This window comes from Pararge aegeria, chromosome 1 (genome assembly GCF_905163445.1).
Source record: "Pararge aegeria chromosome 1, ilParAegt1.1, whole genome shotgun sequence".
Lineage (NCBI taxonomy): Eukaryota > Metazoa > Arthropoda > Insecta > Lepidoptera > Nymphalidae > Pararge > Pararge aegeria.
The window spans coordinates 18,094,082-18,114,549 of NC_053180.1; the positions used below are offsets into that span (position 1 = coordinate 18,094,082).

The 20,468-nt window shown below is 34.4% G+C and overlaps 2 protein-coding genes across 2 annotated transcripts; both read left to right on the top strand.

The window, feature by feature from the left end:
* Positions 1-474: 474 nt before the first annotated feature.
* On the top strand, positions 475-932 carry LOC120634163 (probable salivary secreted peptide). Its single transcript, XM_039904990.1, has one exon. The coding sequence runs from the start codon at positions 494-496 to the stop codon at positions 851-853; it is 360 nt and encodes a 119-aa protein (XP_039760924.1). The 5' UTR covers positions 475-493; the 3' UTR covers positions 854-932.
* A 2,612-nt stretch (positions 933-3,544) lies between these two features.
* LOC120632516 (protein Wnt-5b-like) lies at positions 3,545-19,656 on the top strand. Its single transcript, XM_039902757.1, has 6 exons — positions 3,545-3,797; positions 7,900-8,080; positions 15,207-15,318; positions 15,980-16,082; positions 18,852-19,009; positions 19,434-19,656. The coding sequence occupies exons 1-6, from the start codon at positions 3,545-3,547 to the stop codon at positions 19,629-19,631; spliced, it is 1,005 nt and encodes a 334-aa protein (XP_039758691.1). The 3' UTR covers positions 19,632-19,656.
* Positions 19,657-20,468: the final 812 nt, after the last annotated feature.

Genomic DNA, 20,468 nt, shown 5'->3' on the forward strand with positions numbered 1-20,468 from the left:
GTGGTGTCATATTAGAAAGATGCCGAGGAAAAATGTGAAACAAACCTTTTCCATTCACAATTTCAACAGGGTTTATAACAGAAGAGTATAGAAATGTTGATGGCTTGTGATATAAAGCGTCAGAGAATCAATAGAATAGAGGTATAGTTAGAATGCTTTTTCTCGGTAGAAACTGCCTATCGAACCGATGGTAGAGTCACTACAAACAGACATACTTGACGTTTTAAAAGTGCTTATATTAGGTGTCCCTGAAATAAATTAATTTTGAATTTTGAATGATCCAATTTTTTTTAGACCTATTGCATTTTCAACGTTTCCTCAGGTTATATTACCTAGGGTATTGATAAATGTTAAAAAAATGGATTCAAAATGTATTCCTAAGAAATATTACTGATGCATGCTTCGCTATTGCATAACAACACCATATAATATATATATAGCACACAACAAATTTCCTATGAACATCAGTGTGAAACGAACGAACGCAGCCAAAATGCGTGCCTTAACGATTTTCTCCCTTCTGTGCGTACTAGCCCTCGGTGCTTGCCAAAGCCACGACTTGGTGTTAGGGCAATCGTCGTATGGGGACGTAGTTATCTATAAAGTCAACGAATACAAATACGGATTCCCCTTAATAGTGAGGACCAGTATCATTGAGTATCCGGAACCAGGGCAGCAGAACTTCGCCTATATCAAGGCAATTTATGTCAAAGACAACTACGTCGATGGAAATGGGGGCTACCCTACCATATCAGCCGGCGGTGTTGGACAACGTTTCGTGAAGATAAAACTGAAGAGTCAAAGGAACCACGGATTCAACTTCACCATCACGATCTATGGAAGATACCAATAGTTCATGTCGCCCTGGTACTTAAAATATGTTTTTGTATTAATCTTTCCAAAAAGTCTAAATTATTTATTTATTTAACAAATAAAAAAAGTATTGTAAATAAATTATAATTTTATTTATTAAAAAAAGAGCTTACGCCAAAGAATTCTGTTGTTTAATTTTTAAGATTAGTTTAATTTATTGTTGCTTCGAATTTAGACTATTTAGTTCAATTAAGTTTTTCATTTCGATTAGCAAGTGCAGCAGTTGCTTATAAATGCTAGATGCCATTATTAGAAACTTACAATATTCGTGAAATTTGAGCATTTTTGTATCTTTTATACAATCGTCTCTTCTTAAGTTTATTTGGTTAAACAGCTAATACCTTTCTTAAAGTGAGAAATAATAAAGTATTTAGATAAATTACAAAATTCTTAGTAATTAATTACCCTCTTTAAATCAATTTATCAGTTGACGTAGTGACCTTGGTCAGATTGTTTTTGAATTCAAGCTAATATTTTTCAAAGAGACTTACAAAAAGGTTATCTTTTATCAGACTGTATAAGCTGTTTTGTATTTTTTTATTCTTTTTTTGTCTGTATTTTGCTTGGTGTACAAAAAAGATTCATTCCTCAAATTAGTTAGTTACACAAAATTTCCTTTGCAATGTTTCTCTATAACTTTCAGTATATGATTAATCTTCATTTTTTTATTCATATATCATATTTTTATTTATCAACAACACATTGGTATACCCTTAACACTCAATCAAACTGACTCACACAAACACAATTTATGATCTTTAAAGGGGAAGTCCCTGTTTTCCGAGATACAATTAACATCAGATACGGCTTATCGGCCTCTCTGGCGCAGTGATAAGCGCGGTTGTCTTGTAATCGATATGCTCCGGGTTCAATCCCCGGCAAAGGCGGTTTGGGATTTTTTTGGGAATCCCTGGGCCTGTTGGGAAGCTTCAGTCGTGGCTAATTAGCACCCTAAAGGTAACTTATTGTTTTTTGAATTCAAAATTAAATCAACTACGTATATTCTAAATCTGCCTTAGTTGATCTTAAACTTAGGTCGGTTTCTCAAAAAACAAGCGACTGTCTTTTCCTTAGAGTCTTCAATTGCGAGTGATCGTAAGGAAAGTCAAGTACAAAGTCATCTTATAAATGTAATCCTATAAAAAAAAAATCCAACTATACTGGCACGGGTAACTTACCTAAGTACAAGTTGCTTATTTATTTTCAATTAACCTAGAAACCATATCAAGAAACAACATTCCTTATTATACGTTATTACGTTTTCCAATGAATCATAGAACATATTCTTAAGAATACGCGATAAATATGCCAAGTTAAGTTGAATTTGATTTTACGCTTATTTACATGACTTATCACGTTAATTATATAAAAGCAGTTCTTACTAAGAAATCATTAAAATTATCACGGAGCAATACAATGAATATTATAGGTAATTATGTAAAATCTACGCATCTCGTATCCCTATCCCTGGACCCTGTCCTATCCTATCCTATCCTATCCTACTAATATTATAAATGTCAATGTAAGTTTGTTTGTTACGCTTTCACGCATAAAATTCTTAACCGATCCTCATGAAACTTTGTACACATATTCTTGGAAGTGTTAATATAGGATACTTTTTATCCCGACATTAAGCTCGGTTCCTTTGGGAGAGGGGATGAAAGTGTTTGACGATTTTACACCTTAACTCCGACAAATTATAACCGATTTAAATAATTATTTTTGTACTATAGAGGTTATAATATGTGTTTAATTTTGCCAACACTTTGTGCAGATCTGATGAATGTAGTTGGAGTTAGAGGACAGAACTCTTCAGCGGACAACACCTTATTTAAGGCTTAACGATACTGAATACTTCGTCTACAAACGTAGAGAAAGTTGCGGGCAACAGCTAGTTTAACATATAGATATATGTCATCATCATCAGTTTTATGTCGGTTATGCTAAATCGCTTAACGGCACGTCTTTGTCGGTAACTAGCCACGGTGGACCCGTGTTCTTATTATTTTGTAGAAAAAAATTTAGATAGCAAATGAATAATTATTCAAAGGCCACTTGGTTCGCAAATCGCCCGGGCCGGGAATCGATCGAATAATAACAGTGTGTAGTAAGTATATATTTGAAAATGTAAAGCATAAAAACATTCCTAAATTTTAGAAAACATGTGACCAATTATTTACTAGGTTACATAAAATTCATAATTCGTTTAAAGGAAATTGCATACAATTCTTTAATAAACTACCCATTGACAACTTGGAGATGTCTCTTAAAAAGTTCAAAGTTTGTATTAAACGTAAGCTTATAGAAACGTCCTATTACAGTATAAAGGACTACGTAATCGATAAAAAAGCTTGGGTGTGAATTATTGCTCTAACCAGGTTACTCTTCTCAGAAAAAACACCTGGCTAAGTTTGTTGTGGGCTTCTTCTTAGACCAGGACGCGTTTGGAACCCTCGTAAAGCTTTAGTTTTAAGTTTACGAATATGGTTATCGCCATCACATCACTACCGTGTAATTCTCATGTAATGAAGGCATCAAAAGTGCAACCTATGCCTACTTGAATAAAGATATTTTTGACTTTGACTTTGATCCCGAGACCTCCCACTTAAGATGGACCTCTCGAATCTTCTAGACCTTTTTGAATCAAAATAATCCTCTTTGTTCCAGCAACATGGGCCTCATCGAGTTCAAGGAGTGGATAAACCAGACGGAAGTGTTCTCAGACAAGTCGCGCATGTGCTCCAAGCTGCACGGCCTGACTCCAGGGCAGCGGAGGGTCTGCAGGCGGCACAAGGACCACATGCCGGCAGTCGGGGCCGGGGTGCTTCAGGGGATAAAGGAGTGCCAGCATCAGTTCGAGCACAAAAGATGGAACTGCACTGTCACGGGAGACGAAACTGTTTTCGGACCCTTGACGCTCATTGGTTAGTTTTATGCACACTTAGCAATTCTCAACCTTTTACGTGATGGCCACGGGACAAATCCTGTCGCTTGAATTTATTCAATTTCTATAATAATGATATTTATTGCATAAATACACGTAGATGTTACAATTTAGCTTTTTTTATGGAAACCGTGTATTACCATTAGTTTCGCATGCAACTCACAATAATGTAATGTGAAATAAAAAAGGAACATTATAAAATAAATTACAACGATAATCCGAACGCAATAATAATATGATTCCTAAGGTAATTTTGGACCTGCCAATGCATAGGTTTAAAGAATGTGTTAAAACACATTTATTACAGCGAGGTATAATACAATTGATGAATTTCTTAATGATAAGGTTGCTTGGAAGCATCCGGCTCCGCTTTCATCTCTCACAAGACAGAAAAATAAATTTTAAAATCTAAAATGTAAAGTGTTGATATTGGAAAAGAGCAATCTGCTAAGTTTCTTGCCGGCGCTTCTCGGTAGAATCTGCCTTCCGAACCGGTGGTAAAAGTGCTTATATTAGGCCCACTTGAAATAAATGAATTTTGAATTTTTGCAAAAATATATTAACTATAATATCGAAAGATAAAATAATCTAATGAATATTTTAACCCACTTCCATCAAAAAAACACGAGCCTATAATAAATCCGGATTTCGAGTTTTTTTTTATGTATGTGCTGGCATAGCTCTGTCATTTATAGACGGATATATAAAAAAGGGTAGAGGGTACTTATAAATAAAATAAATAAATATACTACGACAATACACACATCGCCATCTTGCCCCAAAGTAAGCGTAGCTTGTGTTATGGGTACTAAGATGACTGATGAATATTTTAATTAATAATATACATAAATAATTATGATACAGATAAACACCCAGACACTGAAAAACTTTAATGTTCATCACACAAACATTTTCCAGTTATGGGAATCGAACCCACGACCTTGGACTCAGAAAGCAGGGTCGCTGCCCACTGCGCCAATCGGCCGCCCGAAATTGACTCATTTAAATTGCATACAGATCTAATGAAGAGTTTCGTAGACGGACACCGAAAATCTTCAAAAATTACGGACGTTTGAAATATTCATATAATATTGAGTATATACTACACTAGGTACACTTAAAATGAATAATTAAATTAATTTCTAACGGTGGCTCCCACGCAACAAACATGATTTCTTTTCCTTTTTATAAGTTATTACTATTGTACGGAACTCTCGGCATTTGGACAGATTTTTTTTTAATTAAAATGTGCAACGTCTTCATTATATCTATGAAATATGACATTAGATAGCATAAAAGTACTTTATAAGCAATATTTTTTACTCTGGGAAAACTGAACACAAAATACTTGTCCGTGGGGTAGTCGTCGATAAATAAAAGAACATTTTTTAAAATAAAAGCAGGAGCCAGTCGCCATAAATCAGCTCGTGTCGACTGTTCCTGACGTTGGTTACCGAAGATTTAGAGCTCTCTCAACTCAACGCGGGATTTGAAATTTCTAGTTGTAAAAAGTTGTTTTGTTAAAAAACTATGTAAGTATACTGTTTATGAAAACTGAATGCTAAAGTAGGCTAAAGTTTACAGACCATAGAGAATAAATCACAAATGATGACGTCATAAGCTCCTGTATAAAAGTAATAATAGCTCCGTATGACTTCTACAGTCCTGCTATTTTATAGGCAAGGTGTTGGTGATCTTAAAAAGCTCCGTATGACTTCTGCAGTCCTGGTATTTTCTAATATCATAAAACACTGCGCTGTTTTCTTTTCCGTCGGGCGCGGCGCGGTGTTCGGGCATCATCTTAACAATACATTATCGGCCCAAGGGTCTCCCCCCACAATGAGAAGGATTTACGCCGTTATCCACCACGCTGGCCCATTGCGGGTTGGTGGGCTCTAAACTCAGGCATGCAGGTTTCCTCTCGATGTTTTCCTCCACCATTAATGCAAGTGATTTATTTTTGCATGAAACGCTTATGTGCAAAACGCTTAGTAAAGTTAGCGGGCGTCTGGGATTCGAACTCGGGTTCCCGAAAGCGAAGCCGAAATCTCAATAACTATGCTATAACAACAATTTCCGCTTCGCCTTCCGTCGGGTACATAGTTTTAAATATTCGATCACAGTAGATTTTTCTCCGGATAATATTGTTTATAAAATGACATTTTGATTGTTCTCGCAGATACAGGCAGATACTTTAAGTTGGTAGTGTATTTAGTACTTACGTACCTAAGATAGATAAGTTATTTTTTTTTTTAACTAAAATAGTTATAATTCGTGCAGTATGTAAAACAATGCATTATTAAAATAATTAAATAATTATAGTGATTCAATATAAATAAAGAGTAGACTCATTCCCTATTGAAGCCTCTACGTGTAAGAACCTATAAAGAATCTAAAAAAAAATTCAAAATTCAAAATTCATTTATTTCAAGTAGGCTTAATTAATAAGCACTTATGAAACGTCAAGTCTGTTAGTAGACTCTATCACCGGTTCGGAAGGCAGATTCCATTGAGAAGAGCCGGCATGAAAATCAGCAGATTGCTCTTTTCCAACATCATTTTAAAGTTTAACAATCTTTAGAATTTTTCTGTTTTGTGAGAGATGAGAGCGGAGTGGCCTGCTTCCAAGCTGCCTTGTCGTTTAGGAATTCATCAATCGTGTAGTAACCACGATTTGTTAAATGTGTTTTAATATATTGTTTAAACTTAGGTAAAGGTAGATCTAATATTACCTTCGGTATCAGGTTAGAATAGCATATATATACCCATCCCCACGAAGGATTTCTGTATTTTTCTCAGACGATATGCAGATATCACTAATTTTAGTCCGTTTCTAGTTAATAGACTGTTGTCGTGTGTTTATATCGATCTAAGAAATACTAATCTAAATATTTACAATCAAAGCGATTTTAGCTCAAGATTTATACAACAGTAGTTTATGGAACTTACAGTAAATTACGTAAGCGGAGGCCAAAGTATGTCGTTGATATAAAACATAATAAAACCATCGTAAAAACAGTTTATTGTAGAAACGATACTGTTCCCTTGCCAATAGTTTATTTCCTTTCACGAAGATTAGCTTTTGTTTATGTAGTACCTAATATTATTGCCAGTACTAGTAATAGGTATTGTTGAATATTTTTTACAGTTTACCTACTGCTAGGTACAGTTGTGCCCTTTATAATTTATTAAGTTTTAGGGCACAAACCCACCACGCCTATTATCACGGAATAGTGATGATAGAAGTACCGTGATCAAAGGGTTTTTTTACAAAACGATAAGTACCATTAGATGAACGAGTCTGTATTTAACCTACTTCTACTAAATTTAATAGTAAGTTCATCACAGTAAAAAAAAAATTCAAATATATTATAAAAATTTGGGGATATATTAAGAAAATAGTACTTTACTGAAGCGGACAGCATTAGAGACATTGAAAGACGAACGGGTTAATGTGGGCCGAGGCTTTGTCAAGGCGTCCATCAATGCTAGTGGCGAAAGCTCGTATAAGAATTTCTTAGACATCTCCTCACTTGTACTCATTTGGTCAAATTTAATTACTTTGCAAAATCAATGAAGAACAATGAACCACAATAGTAAAATAATAATAAATATACTATTACAATCCACATATCGCCATCTAGCCCCAAAGTAAGCGTAGCTCTTGTTTCTATAGTGTTTCCCGCGTTTAATAGAACACTTTTTCCATTATCCTAGCTCTCTACTTGAAAGCTACTTCGAAATTTCACCTTTGATAAGTTACCTCCTCGGTTGCAAGGTTTCGGTGTAAAAGATCGTTCCATTTTTAAATTATACGACAGAGTTTACTATATTATGTTATTATTTTGGCCGCTAAAACACGACATGATAGTAATGTTCCTAAGAGTACCTACTTTTATTTTTAAATTTAAATGGGAGTAAAAATTGCAACGTTTTGAAATCGAACCCGGTCACTCTTAAGATCATAACATGACTGGATTCGATTTAAGTAAGTATTTTTTCCCCCAAACTGTAAATGAAAATACGAAAATGGTACTTCAAATTTTATTGAAAGTAACTGAATACTTTATTCTTGTTTGCAGCTTCGCGAGAAACAGCCTTCACCCACGCTATAACAGCGGCAGGGGTGTCGCTGTCGATTTCGCGCGCTTGTCGCGATGGGAGTCTCTCTTCGTGTGGGTGCAGTCGGGCTTCCAGACCGAGGCATTTGCACACTAACTGGGTGTGGGGCGGCTGCGGTGACAACCTTGAGTATGGATACAAGTGAGTGGTGTATTTTTACTCAATACTCTGTTTTATTTTCAATAGTTATTATCTGAAAGTAAAATAAGCTAGATTTAATTTCAGCAAGTGTTAGATTTCTTTGCCTGAATTAACAGTATTTGTAAAGCAAGCCAGAAGAAAATCACTCGACTCGGGCAGACAGGTGGGCAGGCGGGCGGGGCATTCAGGTGGGCAGGCAGGCGGGCATACAAACTGACAGACAGGCAGACAGAGTATTAGTTAAAGGACGGGATCCTTTAACTTTGGGTACAGCATCTTAAAAAGGAGCAGTTGGTGTCAGTTTTAACTTCTAGAATATTTATCAGAACATTTTACAAGTTCAATCAATCTTGGCTTAATCGTTATCGCCTTACTGGAATTAAATTAGATCCGGACTCCTGGGTTGATAGATCAGTCAGTCAGTCAGTCACCTTTGCCTATATTGATAAACCAATTAATTGACATTACTTAAAAAATCAGAAACTTTCATATACATTTTCATCCCTTATTGTATGTCTTTCTTTGGGGGTGCAATTTTTAAACACCTAAAATTGAAGTTTTATGGATGTAACTTGAATAATAAATTGATAAATGAAGGACTTCATACAAATTTTCACCCCCCCTTTTACCCTCTTAGGGTTGGAATTTGCAGAAATCCTTTGAGAGCTGTGCGTTGATAGATCAGTCAGTCAGTCACCTTTGCCTTTTATATATATATATATATATATATATTATAGATGACATGAACATGAACAAACCGTGGTCTCGGATGATAAATTTTCACTCACTATAATGATCACGACATTATTGAATTATTTTCACTAAATCGTCACGTGAGTAGAGAATATTAACTCAATAATAATAATAATAATAACTCGCACGTGACTGTGGGATTCGAGAGGATATTTTTTGAAGCTAAACTTCTGATTACTGGTTTAAGATGTTCGGGACTTTCGGGAAACAGTCTATATAAGGCATAAAAATTGAGTGAGTAAGAGTCAATAAAAAAATCTACGAGATTACAAAATATTGAACGCTTGTTCTTAATGCGCTTTTAATTATCTTTTTTTTTTTTATTGGTCAACTTAAGAGTAAAACAATTTACGACAACTATATATCTGCTATTTTACCTGCTTTTATAATTTGGTAAATAAAAATTAGACGTCACAAGTTAAAAGTTCGGGTCTAATCCGGTTTTAATGATACAGTGAAAGTATACCGGTAAACTATTTCAGAATGTATAAACACCCACTTTGTATGAGTACCTACTCCGAACTATGGAGACATTCTCAGTGTTTATGTTACCCGTGTAGCTACGACTATTATACTACTATCTACAATAGTTATCCTGGTAAATAATAATAAATTGAATCACCAAAACATCCCCTCGTGTTATATTGTCCTGTTCCCATTCGTATCTTTATTTAAATCGCCCGGTAACTTTTTAAAATCTACTTCTGATTAACAATTTTTCGATCTATTAATTCATTAAGGAAAAATTTTACGTTACCTAAGAAAGAAACATACAAAAGTTTTGTTTATTTCTTGTTAAACATTACAATTTCTGAAACTATATAGTTTCAGAAATTATAACTTTTTTTAGTTTAATAATTATGGAAACGAATGAGGACCTTCTCAACGCATGCTCATGATATTGGCGATGACAACCTCAGCAAAAAAATGAAACGAAACATACTTTAGAAATACCTTTCAATAAATCATTTCTATTCAAACAATCGTATCTACCCGTTAAAAAATCAGTAGGTATTATTTTCTACAGGTAAAACCACCTGTCTTACTTTGTACCTGTTTACCAGGAGTTCAAAAACATCTAGAAGGTAATTCCATCACATCAATGGCGCAGGTACGACACAGCAATACACACTGGCAAATTGCACACTGTGATTTTAGTGTGCGTTAGATGTTTCTCTATAAGCGGGAAAGAAAAAAGATATCTTACCTCTCTATTCAGCAACGGGGTCTTACAGTGTGTGAGTTATATCCCACAGCCAAACATGACTTTAAATTCTTGTGCTCACCTGGATTGGCACGAATGTGGTGTGTGTGAATAAAACCTTTCCATTATTCTCCGTGTCAAGGTGGAAAACGTTTCCTGCAATTTCCTGTTTTCCTAGTACACTCAGGTGAGACACAAGACAGGGAAAAATTAACTTTCTCAATAAAATGTATCTTTCAGGTGAACTCAAATAATTTAATTTTAATTTATGATTCATAATAATTAGTACACAAATACAAGTTCATTATGTTTCCAAAATCTGGGGTTTATTTATATCTCATTCAAATTATTGTACATTAAATTCGTTTATTCATTTTAATTCCATTTATAAATTAATTCATAAAATATGTAACAAGTTTTGGAGATACTTTCTATCCTCAATAAAGGGGTGCTGTCAGAATTGCTTCACGGTTATGTCAAAGCATGGTTTAAGACAGGTCGAGTACCAGGATTGCACGAAATATAAGGAAGCTACTGTACCGTTAGCCGTGCCTAGATACGGAAATACGAAAACGTCAGGTGGCATCAGTATTCAAGCTTTGGGAATAATAATTGTTATTTAAGAGTAGCTCTTGCGAACGCTCTCTTTGCAATTTAACTTGTCAATAATTATTACTTAAGAATTAACGCTTTTTATAGAAAATCTAGATAGCTATGCGTACATAAGTTTGAAGTTTTTAAACTTAAAAAGTTAATTAACATTTATAATAGGTAGTTAAAAGTTACTTTGAGCTTCAAAGCACTATGAAATGCCAATTGTTATTAATCAATCGAAAATTCAAGCGGTGACAGCACAGTGGGTAGGACTTTGACTTAACCTTGGGCTTAGTTCGAATCACACCACGCACCTCTGACTTTTCTAAGTTATGTGCGTTTTAAGCAATTTAAATATCCCTCGCTTCAACGGTGAAGGCATACATCGTGAGGAAACCTGCATGCTTGAGAGTTCTCCATAATATAAATTACTGTGTGTGGGGTCCACCAAGGCGAACTGCACGGCTAGCAGAAGACAAAAATTATATCCCCGATTATAACCGCTGACAGGGGATATAATTAACGCTAATTAAAAAAGACAATCTTAATCAAAACTTACCATGTAAATTTTTCATACATTTTAAAAAGAGACTGCAAACTTGGCAAATGAACAAAACGAAATTTGAGGTACCCAAATTAATTAATTTAAGGGCCCTCTTCAGCAGAAAAACATGAAATTTTCTGCATATTTCGTATCAAAAATACCAGGATAACAAAAGCTGCAAGTAGTTTCAATTCAGTTTAGTTTTTCACAAAGCGGCGGCGCGCGGCTTCGCGTCGTTTTTCAATTTCCAACACATTATACCCCTAAAACTGAACGCTATAAGGATTCTTTGACGTTTTTCTTACTTGGACAAAGGTTGTTTTGCCATACGCCATACCATAATATGCCAGTGATATGCGAAATAGTTAAAAAAGCTTGACATCGTCACACTGCCAAGTTTGTCGCATTAAAACGTAAATAATAAAATAATTTCATTTGGAGTTATTCCGTTTACACAGTATAAATTTACAATGTCAACAAATATACTATGAAAATTGAGCTTAATTTGCTATACTCCGCGAAAAGCAGAATTTACAGATTATCTGTGTTCTGTATCAAATTTATAATTTCTTCAATGATTATACACTCCACACCAAACAGATCTTCGGCAATGTACCCACTACGCACGTTTCGCTCTGAAACCGGAACATCCTCAAGAGATGTTGACTTTACAATGAATAATTGTTAACCTTACTATACAGATTCTACTGCTTTTCGCGGAGTATAGAAAACTAAGCTTAGTTTCATAATATATCATAGAATTACGCAAAGTAACGCCTGCTTCTATCCAAAAAAACATGGAAATATATGGAATAAATAATTCTTACAATCTGATGTACATATTTAATTTGGCCGCATGTCATATTCGGAAAAATTCACTCTTGACAGATTTTCCCTAGATTTTCATAAGGCGCCGAAGAATAATAATTTTTTTTTTTAAAGTATAGTTACCAACCACAAGAATTTTTTGATGAATCCTATTGAATTTCCGCTCTTTAAAAAAGCTTCTCTGATATTTTGGCTCTTTTAATTTTCTGGATTAGGAACAGTTTCGCAAGGAGTTGTAAAATTATAGCTATTCGAGGAATGTTAAGAGGGGAGGGGTAAAGGAAAAATTTTATCCTGTGTAACTTTCTCTTAGGGTAGATTTTCCCGCATTCGAATATTTTTCTTACTAGGACGGCATAGGGCGGTAAGAGGTTCAAAGGAATTTGTTAAATCGTTGCGGCCTTCTTCAGATACCAAAATATAGCGATTCAAAACACTCCTTTACAACTTCTTTACTGGGATTATAAGGTATACTTTTTATTAAACTCTTTAGTTTGGCCCCCTATCGATACATTTTATTAATGATAAAGAGCATACACCTGTTATTTTAGACGTAAAACTAAAAATAAATAATATAACTAAAAAAAAATTGTGGCTAAAGTTATAATAATTTTCATCATCATCATGTCAACCAATAGACGTCCACTGCAGAACATAGTCCTTTTGTAGGGAGTTCTAATTTGGGAATTATTAATTGTAAGAGTCCTTGAAAATATTTAAAAATCGAACGCTATGGAGAATAAAGGATCGGGCACGAAACTAACAAGTTTAAGATATTTGAGTTTTCAGTATGTTATATTCATAAAATTTACTGACAATTCATACAAGCATAAGTAAACACCTACAAGGTCTCTAGTCTGAATAAAACAAAGTTTAAATTTAATTACTAATCTGTACCCAGGAAATGACAAAATTACATACTTTGTATTAAAGGTAGTAAGAAATTACTTATTATAACTCAAATATTTATAGAAAAAAGTACCTTCCTAAAATTAAAATTGCCACTGCCATTTTTATATTGTTTGCGAATAATACTTTGTTCTGATAATGCCGGTAACTGGGTAATAATTTATTAACGAGTTTACATTTAATTTACGCTGTAAACTTTACTTTCGAAAATGAACACAAATTAATTTTTAAATATTAATATCAAGTAATAGACAGTATCAAATCAATGTAATTAATTTGAAAAATTAAGTTTTGATTTTATGACATTTGAATAAAACGACTAGGCGGGGCTATGCAATGCACCAAAACCATAAAACATTAAAAAAATATAACAGCATCTTCTAGAATTTAGCTCTGGTCTATCCCATGGAACAGTCTGGAACAAACACTCTTATAAACAAAAACATCTGTATTTGTAATAACAACATTTTCGCCACGGTGTAAATAACTCTCAGGTTACACCTACAAGTCCTACAACAGAATTTGAAGTGAACCGGATAATCTAAACCCGGATAAACCGGGCAGAACCGCTTAAGCAGGTTTAAATCCTGATCATGTACCAGGATTGCATAAATTGCTAAGGGTTATTAATCCGGATTCCGGAACGCCCACTCTACGTGAGAACTCTAGGTGAATTTCCCTGAACATGGATGTTGGGGTGTCATATTCAGAGTTTAAACTTTGTTCATTAAAAATCAAAAATGTTACTACTGTAATTACTTCCAAAAAAAACAACTTTTAAGTATTTTTTTTTTGTAAATGAATACTCTCAATATTACTTGTGAAAATGAATGAGAAATAAAGCTTAAATCTACTAATTGACTAGTTGCTTTACTGGTTGGTTGACCAACTGCTGATTATAAAACTTTATAACCTTGCACTGAAAGCTTATACTGGGAAAAGTTGTTTCGGCTAGAGATTGCAAAGAAAATATATCTGTATGTAGAAGTAAATAAAGTCGAAATGCCTAAAACATGTCCAGTTTGCTACGAATCGATATTAAGTGGCTACGTCGTAGCAGTGGGCGTGGCTTGAAGCGAAAATGCGAAACTTTCACCATCTCTTTTCTACGCGGAAACTTTCATATATTTCATGCCACTGGGTAAACTTTATGGTACCAGGAGTAAAACTTCGGGAAACATTGTTGGGCTTCGACCGAGTCGTCTTAAAATATAAAGTAGACAATTTTTGATTGGTTGGCACTTTGGTTAATACATTTGGTTTGGAATTCTAATAATACTGCAAATTTGACCTATTATAACTACTAAATACTATAAAAACTAAAGTTTGTATAAATAGTATAAAAGCTTGGGAATTAATTGCTCTACCCATGTATCTACTTAGTTTAAAGTGGAAATGTGAATTGGTAATTACTAACAACATATTGCTATGTTTTATATTATAACTTAATTATTATTATTTTAATGTTGTTGACTTCGAGAGTTACAATCCTTACTACAATGACGTCAAGGTGTATAGTATAAAATTGACGCGATATACCTTGACGTCCGATACGATTTTTCATTATGACAACTATACCACTATAATTCCATTACCACCGTGCCAAAATGTCGTAATCTACTGAAATCAAACATAATTAATCAATCTTGAATTGTATTGGAATTGTAAACAAAAAAAAAATATATTATTAAAGTTTATCTTTGCGAATTCTTGATTATAAACATGTTTAAATGTTATCGATTATTGTTCCAAAGAAATTGTTCCTATATTAAACATCATATCAACCCATTGACGGCTCACTACAGGCTACGGGTCTCCCACAAGAAAAAGGGGTTAATGTCCACCACGCTGGCCCATTGTGGATTGGTGGCCTCCACACACCTTTGAGAATATTATGGAGAACTCTCAGGCATGCAGATTTCCTCACGATATTTTCTTTCACCGTTGAAGCTAGTGATATTTTAATTGGTTAAAACGTAAGTAAGAGTTAAAAGTTCTGGGTTTAAGTGAAGTAAAAGTCGCTATCCACGTTTTATATATTGGCTAGTATTGTTGATCATATTAAGGCATAGCTAACCTTTCGGTGCGGATATTTTTCTTTTTATTTAAAGAGCATATAAACACAATGTTGTTTGTTACATTTGTTATTAGATTGTTTTTGGACAGACCACACTAGAATAAATTCAAACTAGCCTCTAGAACTTTGTACTGGAATACTTAAGACAAGACTTTATCTCACCTAAAAACCAAAAAGTATAATATTATAAGGAGCTGTATGTTTTTCTTACCCATAGGTTCACGGAAGGCTTCGTTGACATTCGTGAAAGGGAACGCAAAGTGAAAAGAGGCAGTCGTGAACAGGGACGACAGCTTATGAACAGGCATAACAACGAGGCGGGCAGAAGGGTATGTTTTGTACTGGTGTCACATTAATCCTGGTTTCCTCTAAGTACTACCTATACTCTTTTTTATAACTTACTTACGAAGTTGTCACTTGTAATAGTATATTGTGCAACTAGTGCGACAAGTTGTCAACTCAAACCCACTCAAGCGAGTGACCGCACTCGCTTCTCTCGTGCGTTCAACTTCGCTTTCGTGGGCAATCGATGTCGCACTTGTTGCACATACTATTTTGTATTGTAGTGGAAATATCGTTTTGAAATAATAAAACAAATAATTCAAAACGATATTTCCACTAAAATGTAACTGATAGATAGTTTACATAATAGCACATGAAAGAAAAAATTGCGTGTACACTTTATTCCGACTTTATGGCGACTTGGTGATGAAGGAGAGAATGCATGGCGGTTAATTATTAAGAAGTAAATGGAACAAAGCACGACCGGGGAAGTACTACCGCCTTGCTCACCGTTGCGCCAGGGAGGTCGTCTAAAATTAAAAAATGCGATACATTTTTCCACATTATGTTTGCATTTATTCTCGAGTCCAACCCAAGGCCATGGAAACTGTAGTCGAATATTCTAACCATTAGTAGACCAACGAGAAAAGCCAATCATAATAATTATTATTCCTATCTTACCCAATACTTTGATCGCTTTGTTACCAGGCTGTCATAAAGAAGTCGCGAGTGACTTGCAAATGCCACGGCGTGTCTGGCTCCTGCAGCCTTATCACTTGTTGGCAACAGCTCGCCATCTTCAGAGAGATTGGTAACTACCTACTTATTATCTTAGGGCTCCGTAGTTAAAAAAATATCGTTATAGTTTTAGTGCTGTGTGTGTCACGTTTCATTTAGAATGTATGAAAACTGCATAGCAATAGGTAGCATTTATTGGTAACCTTTGTCTACGCTTATAATTATAGATAGATTATATAATAAGTATAGGTAGATTTACCTAGTTAGCCATACTATTTTATTAAAAAAGATTTTACCTTTTTCCAAGGTTGGCAGCATTATCGCGACTTCATAATATATTTGTAGGATTTCAGGTATACCTTTACCTATTTTTGTTTTGAGATTTAGGTAGGTAATATATTTTCCTACGATGATAGCTTAGTGTTACCTACTAAGCTTTTTATTGGCTTCGGCTTGCCTTCGGGGGGACAGAGTTCAATCCCCGGCCTCTAACTTTTCGGAGTTATGTGCATTTTAAATTAAATTAATATTAATATCGCTTTATTGAAGCGGTGAAGGAAAATCTAGTCAGGAAACCTGCATGCCTGATAGGTATTTGAGATGCCTGAGGCTTATGAATACCATGTTAGTCATATTTTTAGCATTTCTTCGTTTGAGAAAGCTAAAATCTTTCGGGCGGTATGGCACTGGCGCGTTCTTGGTTCCCAAAAAATAGAGCATCAAAAGGTCCAATATACCAGGCAACCATAACGTTGCTGTAGGTACCAGCAGCAAAGCAGTCTGAAATAAATCGCCTCTAATACATTACATTTCACAAATCACTCTATTGAGCGCCCATTCGCCGCAGAGACCAAAAACTAACATTACGTAACCGGGTAAATGGTCCAGCATTGTACTTTCCATCTGATACTGTAAAGCTAATGAGTTCTATTAATTCTCCTGTCGGTTAGAGCTGCGCCGGAACACGGAAAATTAATTTCTTAAAATGTGTGTTCACTTCATCATTTGATGGAGTCCCATTAAATTTTATGGTGTTACTAACTTTTAGAACTATATTTGCTTTCCCGAAGTTGTTTGAGCGTTGGGACGAACTATTTGTAGGTACTGCGCTATGAAAGCATTGCGTAGTGAAATACTGTTGTAAGTTAATATTAGTAAAATTTTAATACAGACTGTGAACATTTTGTAGATGAAGGCGTACCTACTTTAATCATTAGATATATTATTTTATCGAACAAAATATTATTATGGTTGTATTAAATCATTATTAGTTGTTTATGCAACAATTTGCAACAAAAAAAAACCCTCCTAGCTATACATTAACTCGACTGTGAGATGGTAATAACAAAAAAAAAACTAGCTAAGTTTGTTGTGGGCTCTTCTTAGACCAGGGCGCGTTTAGAAACCTCCTAGCTTTAGTTTTAAGTTAATTTATTATTATTATAATATAATATATGTATTCTGTCCATCATCCAATATCGTTATCATTACACAGGCTCCAAAACTCTATCTTCTGAGAGACGATCCCTGTTACCATCTTTAAGACTTTAAAGGTTAATACCAACGTAATTAACTTGGATAATATTTACTATCTGTAATCAATAATAATAACACAAGCTACGCTTACTTTGGGGCTAGGTGGCGATGTGTGTATTGTCGTAGTATATTTATTATTATTTTATCATTAATATCTAATACGTATATTTATTCTTTTCACGATCATTATTAATCGAACGAGTTCAACAACCTATTTTTATAGAATACCATAGACACAAACTAAACCAAGCTTAAGGCACATTGTTTACGCTCTTGATTATTATATTATAAAAACATATTTATGAATAAATACCAGTTTATTACAATATTGATGTGAAATTTCAATATTGTGGTCGAACGGATGTTGACGTAGTGTTGTGGTAGAGTCACACAAACATACATACTTGACGTTTCAAAAGTGCTTATATAGTAGGCCTACTTGAAATAAATGAATTTGAATTTGAATTTGACGAAGCCAAGCATAGTGGGCGTAAACTCGAGCTTCCATTTTTAAGGATTATTTCTGAGATTATACACAGAGTTATTTTTATTTTAACATCTTTTACCACATATTTTCTATTTAGAAATAGTTTCGATGTATCACATCTGCCAAGCATCCAGCGACTCTATACAATTGCAATAATTTGGAATTGAACACAATTTCAATTTGAACACACATTTTAATCGATTCAAACTATGAAATTATAATAATTCCAGGTATTAGATATTAGTTAAATGCATATATTATCATAAAGTACCTTTATTAAGGACTCTTTTATTCGAAATTAGTTTTAAAAAAATTGGTTTTAACAGATTATAAAATCTTTCACCTGGTTATAAGAAACCGCAAGCATTTTTAGTATATATAAAAGGCGGTAGCCACTGACCGCCAATTTCTTTGCATCCTCAGCTTAAATAGGTCCTAGAAAAAAAAAGTGGAAGACCCACTTCCTTTTTTCGGCACGTTCGGATAAGGATAACCATCTGAAGAGTTGAACAATGTCGCTGAAGGATTGGGAAGATCGTGAAACTCGCCAGGAGTTAGGCCTTGGGCTCGAAAACATGTGGACGAATGGGGGACTACATGCTAGGGGTACCTCCGGTGGGGGTTAAACCTAAGCTTAGGTTAGTCTATGACTGGATTTTTAGACTAGGGTTTGTCCAAATGCCCCCGTACTGTGGATAACAACTACGTCTGGGCACAGGTGTCTTCTTATAGAAGAGAAATATATAAAACTCTCAAATGGACCTCTTTGCTCCGATGCCAGTTGATACCTTATCTGTTTTTGTTAATTTATATCATCAGGAGACTATCTAAGGGAGAAATATGAAGGTGCTACGGAGGTGAAGGTGTCACGTCGTGGGAAACTCAGACTAAGTAACCCAAACTATAGTCTGCCAACTGCTCAAGATCTCGTTTATTTGGAAGAATCGCCAAATTACTGTATTCGTAATATTTCTTTGGTAAGTTATCGAAATGCCTATATTTATAACTGCGTTTTAATCGAAATTATAATATCTTTTTATAACTTCAAAAACTCGTATGTCAATTATTCCCTGTATTGTGATTATTTTTGTTACAAACAACGGAATTCTCTGTATTTTTAACCGAATTTGAAAAAAACCCGCGTGGGGTAAATCATATACTTAGGTACTAAAAACTATGTATGTATGTATGTATGTAACAGTATGAGATTATTCTTAATTTACAAAACGAAGAAAACTATAATACATAATTGCATATTAATTATTTGTTTTGAAAACTGCAAAGTTTACTTTACCAGTTCCGAAATTTGGACATGCACTTAAAAATGATCTCGTTCAAATCATTTCCTCCAAGTGTAGGCAAAAAGATTTTGAAAAATATTAAATTATTCGGTCTTCTTAGGGTGCTCCTGGAACCATGGGTAGAGAATGCAATAGGACTTCAGCAGGAGTGGACGGATGTGCGCTGATGTGCTGTGGGCGCGGTTACAACACCAAGAAGATTGTAGTTAAGGAGAGATGCGAATGCAAATTCCATTGGTGCTGCCGAGTGGACTGCAATACCTGTGTTAAGACTTTGGAAGTGTATACTTGTAAATAGTTGGAAAATCCAAAAGTGCACGCCTCATTATCTCATTCATTACAATAAAATTTATTTTTGAGATTATTTGTAAATGTTATCTTATATCTTTAAACGAGCAATTTTTGTAATATATAAAATCGGCTTCTACGATTTTCATGAAATTTAGTATACAGGGGTCTAGCTAGGATTCATTTTTAGAAAATGTCATTTTATTTGTGTTTTCCGGTAATAACCGATTTGGTGCAGATGAAGTTGCACGGGTCAGCTTGTAATAGTCAAACTACATCTAATTATACCGTGAAAAGTAATAGGCTTCTATTCCTCAAAATACTGAAGCCTATAAAAAAAACCGACTCGATAAGTGAAGTATTTCGCTCGATATCGTGACCACAAGATACGGGATCCGCACATACAGACACATGGACGTGCAAGACAGAACTTTTTTAAACAATTTTTTTATTAGTTTAATTAATAAAAAGAGATTTAAAAATATCATGAGTGTTCAAAATAGTGTTTTTTCTCAACATTTGTCTGTTTATATTCACTTATAAAAGCAAAAAGAATAAAAATGTGACATTTTAAGTTGGAGAATCACTCGGTGTGTGTAAACTGACAGTAATACCCACCTCAATGTTTCGCTTATGAGGCGTGCAATAATTACTCGTGAACGTTAAGAATATATGTCTATTTATTAAATGTTATTTGTAGGAAAGCTTTGTATTTAGTAGGCAAATATCGTAATATATATTAAATTAGTATTTTATCGTAGTTGTACTAAATGGACCTACATTGAGCTAGTTAACATTTAGGGCCTTACAAAGCATTGAGGCAAAACACTTGGCCAAGTGTCCGATT

What these genes read in the sequence shown, in the direction of transcription:
- LOC120632516 (XM_039902757.1), top strand. Translation starts at nt 3,545, where the DNA reads ATGGGCCTCATCGAGTTCAAGGAGTGGATAAACCAGACGGAAGTGTTC. An exon ending in AACCTTGAGTATGGATACAA is followed by an intron (nt 8,081 to 15,206) that starts GTGAGTGGTGTA and finishes TCTTACCCATAG; the next exon opens with GTTCACGGAAGGCTTCGTTG. An exon ending in GTATTCGTAATATTTCTTTG is followed by an intron (nt 19,010 to 19,433) that starts GTAAGTTATCGA and finishes CGGTCTTCTTAG; the next exon opens with GGTGCTCCTGGAACCATGGG.
- LOC120634163 (XM_039904990.1), top strand. Translation starts at nt 494, where the DNA reads ATGCGTGCCTTAACGATTTTCTCCCTTCTGTGCGTACTAGCCCTCGGT.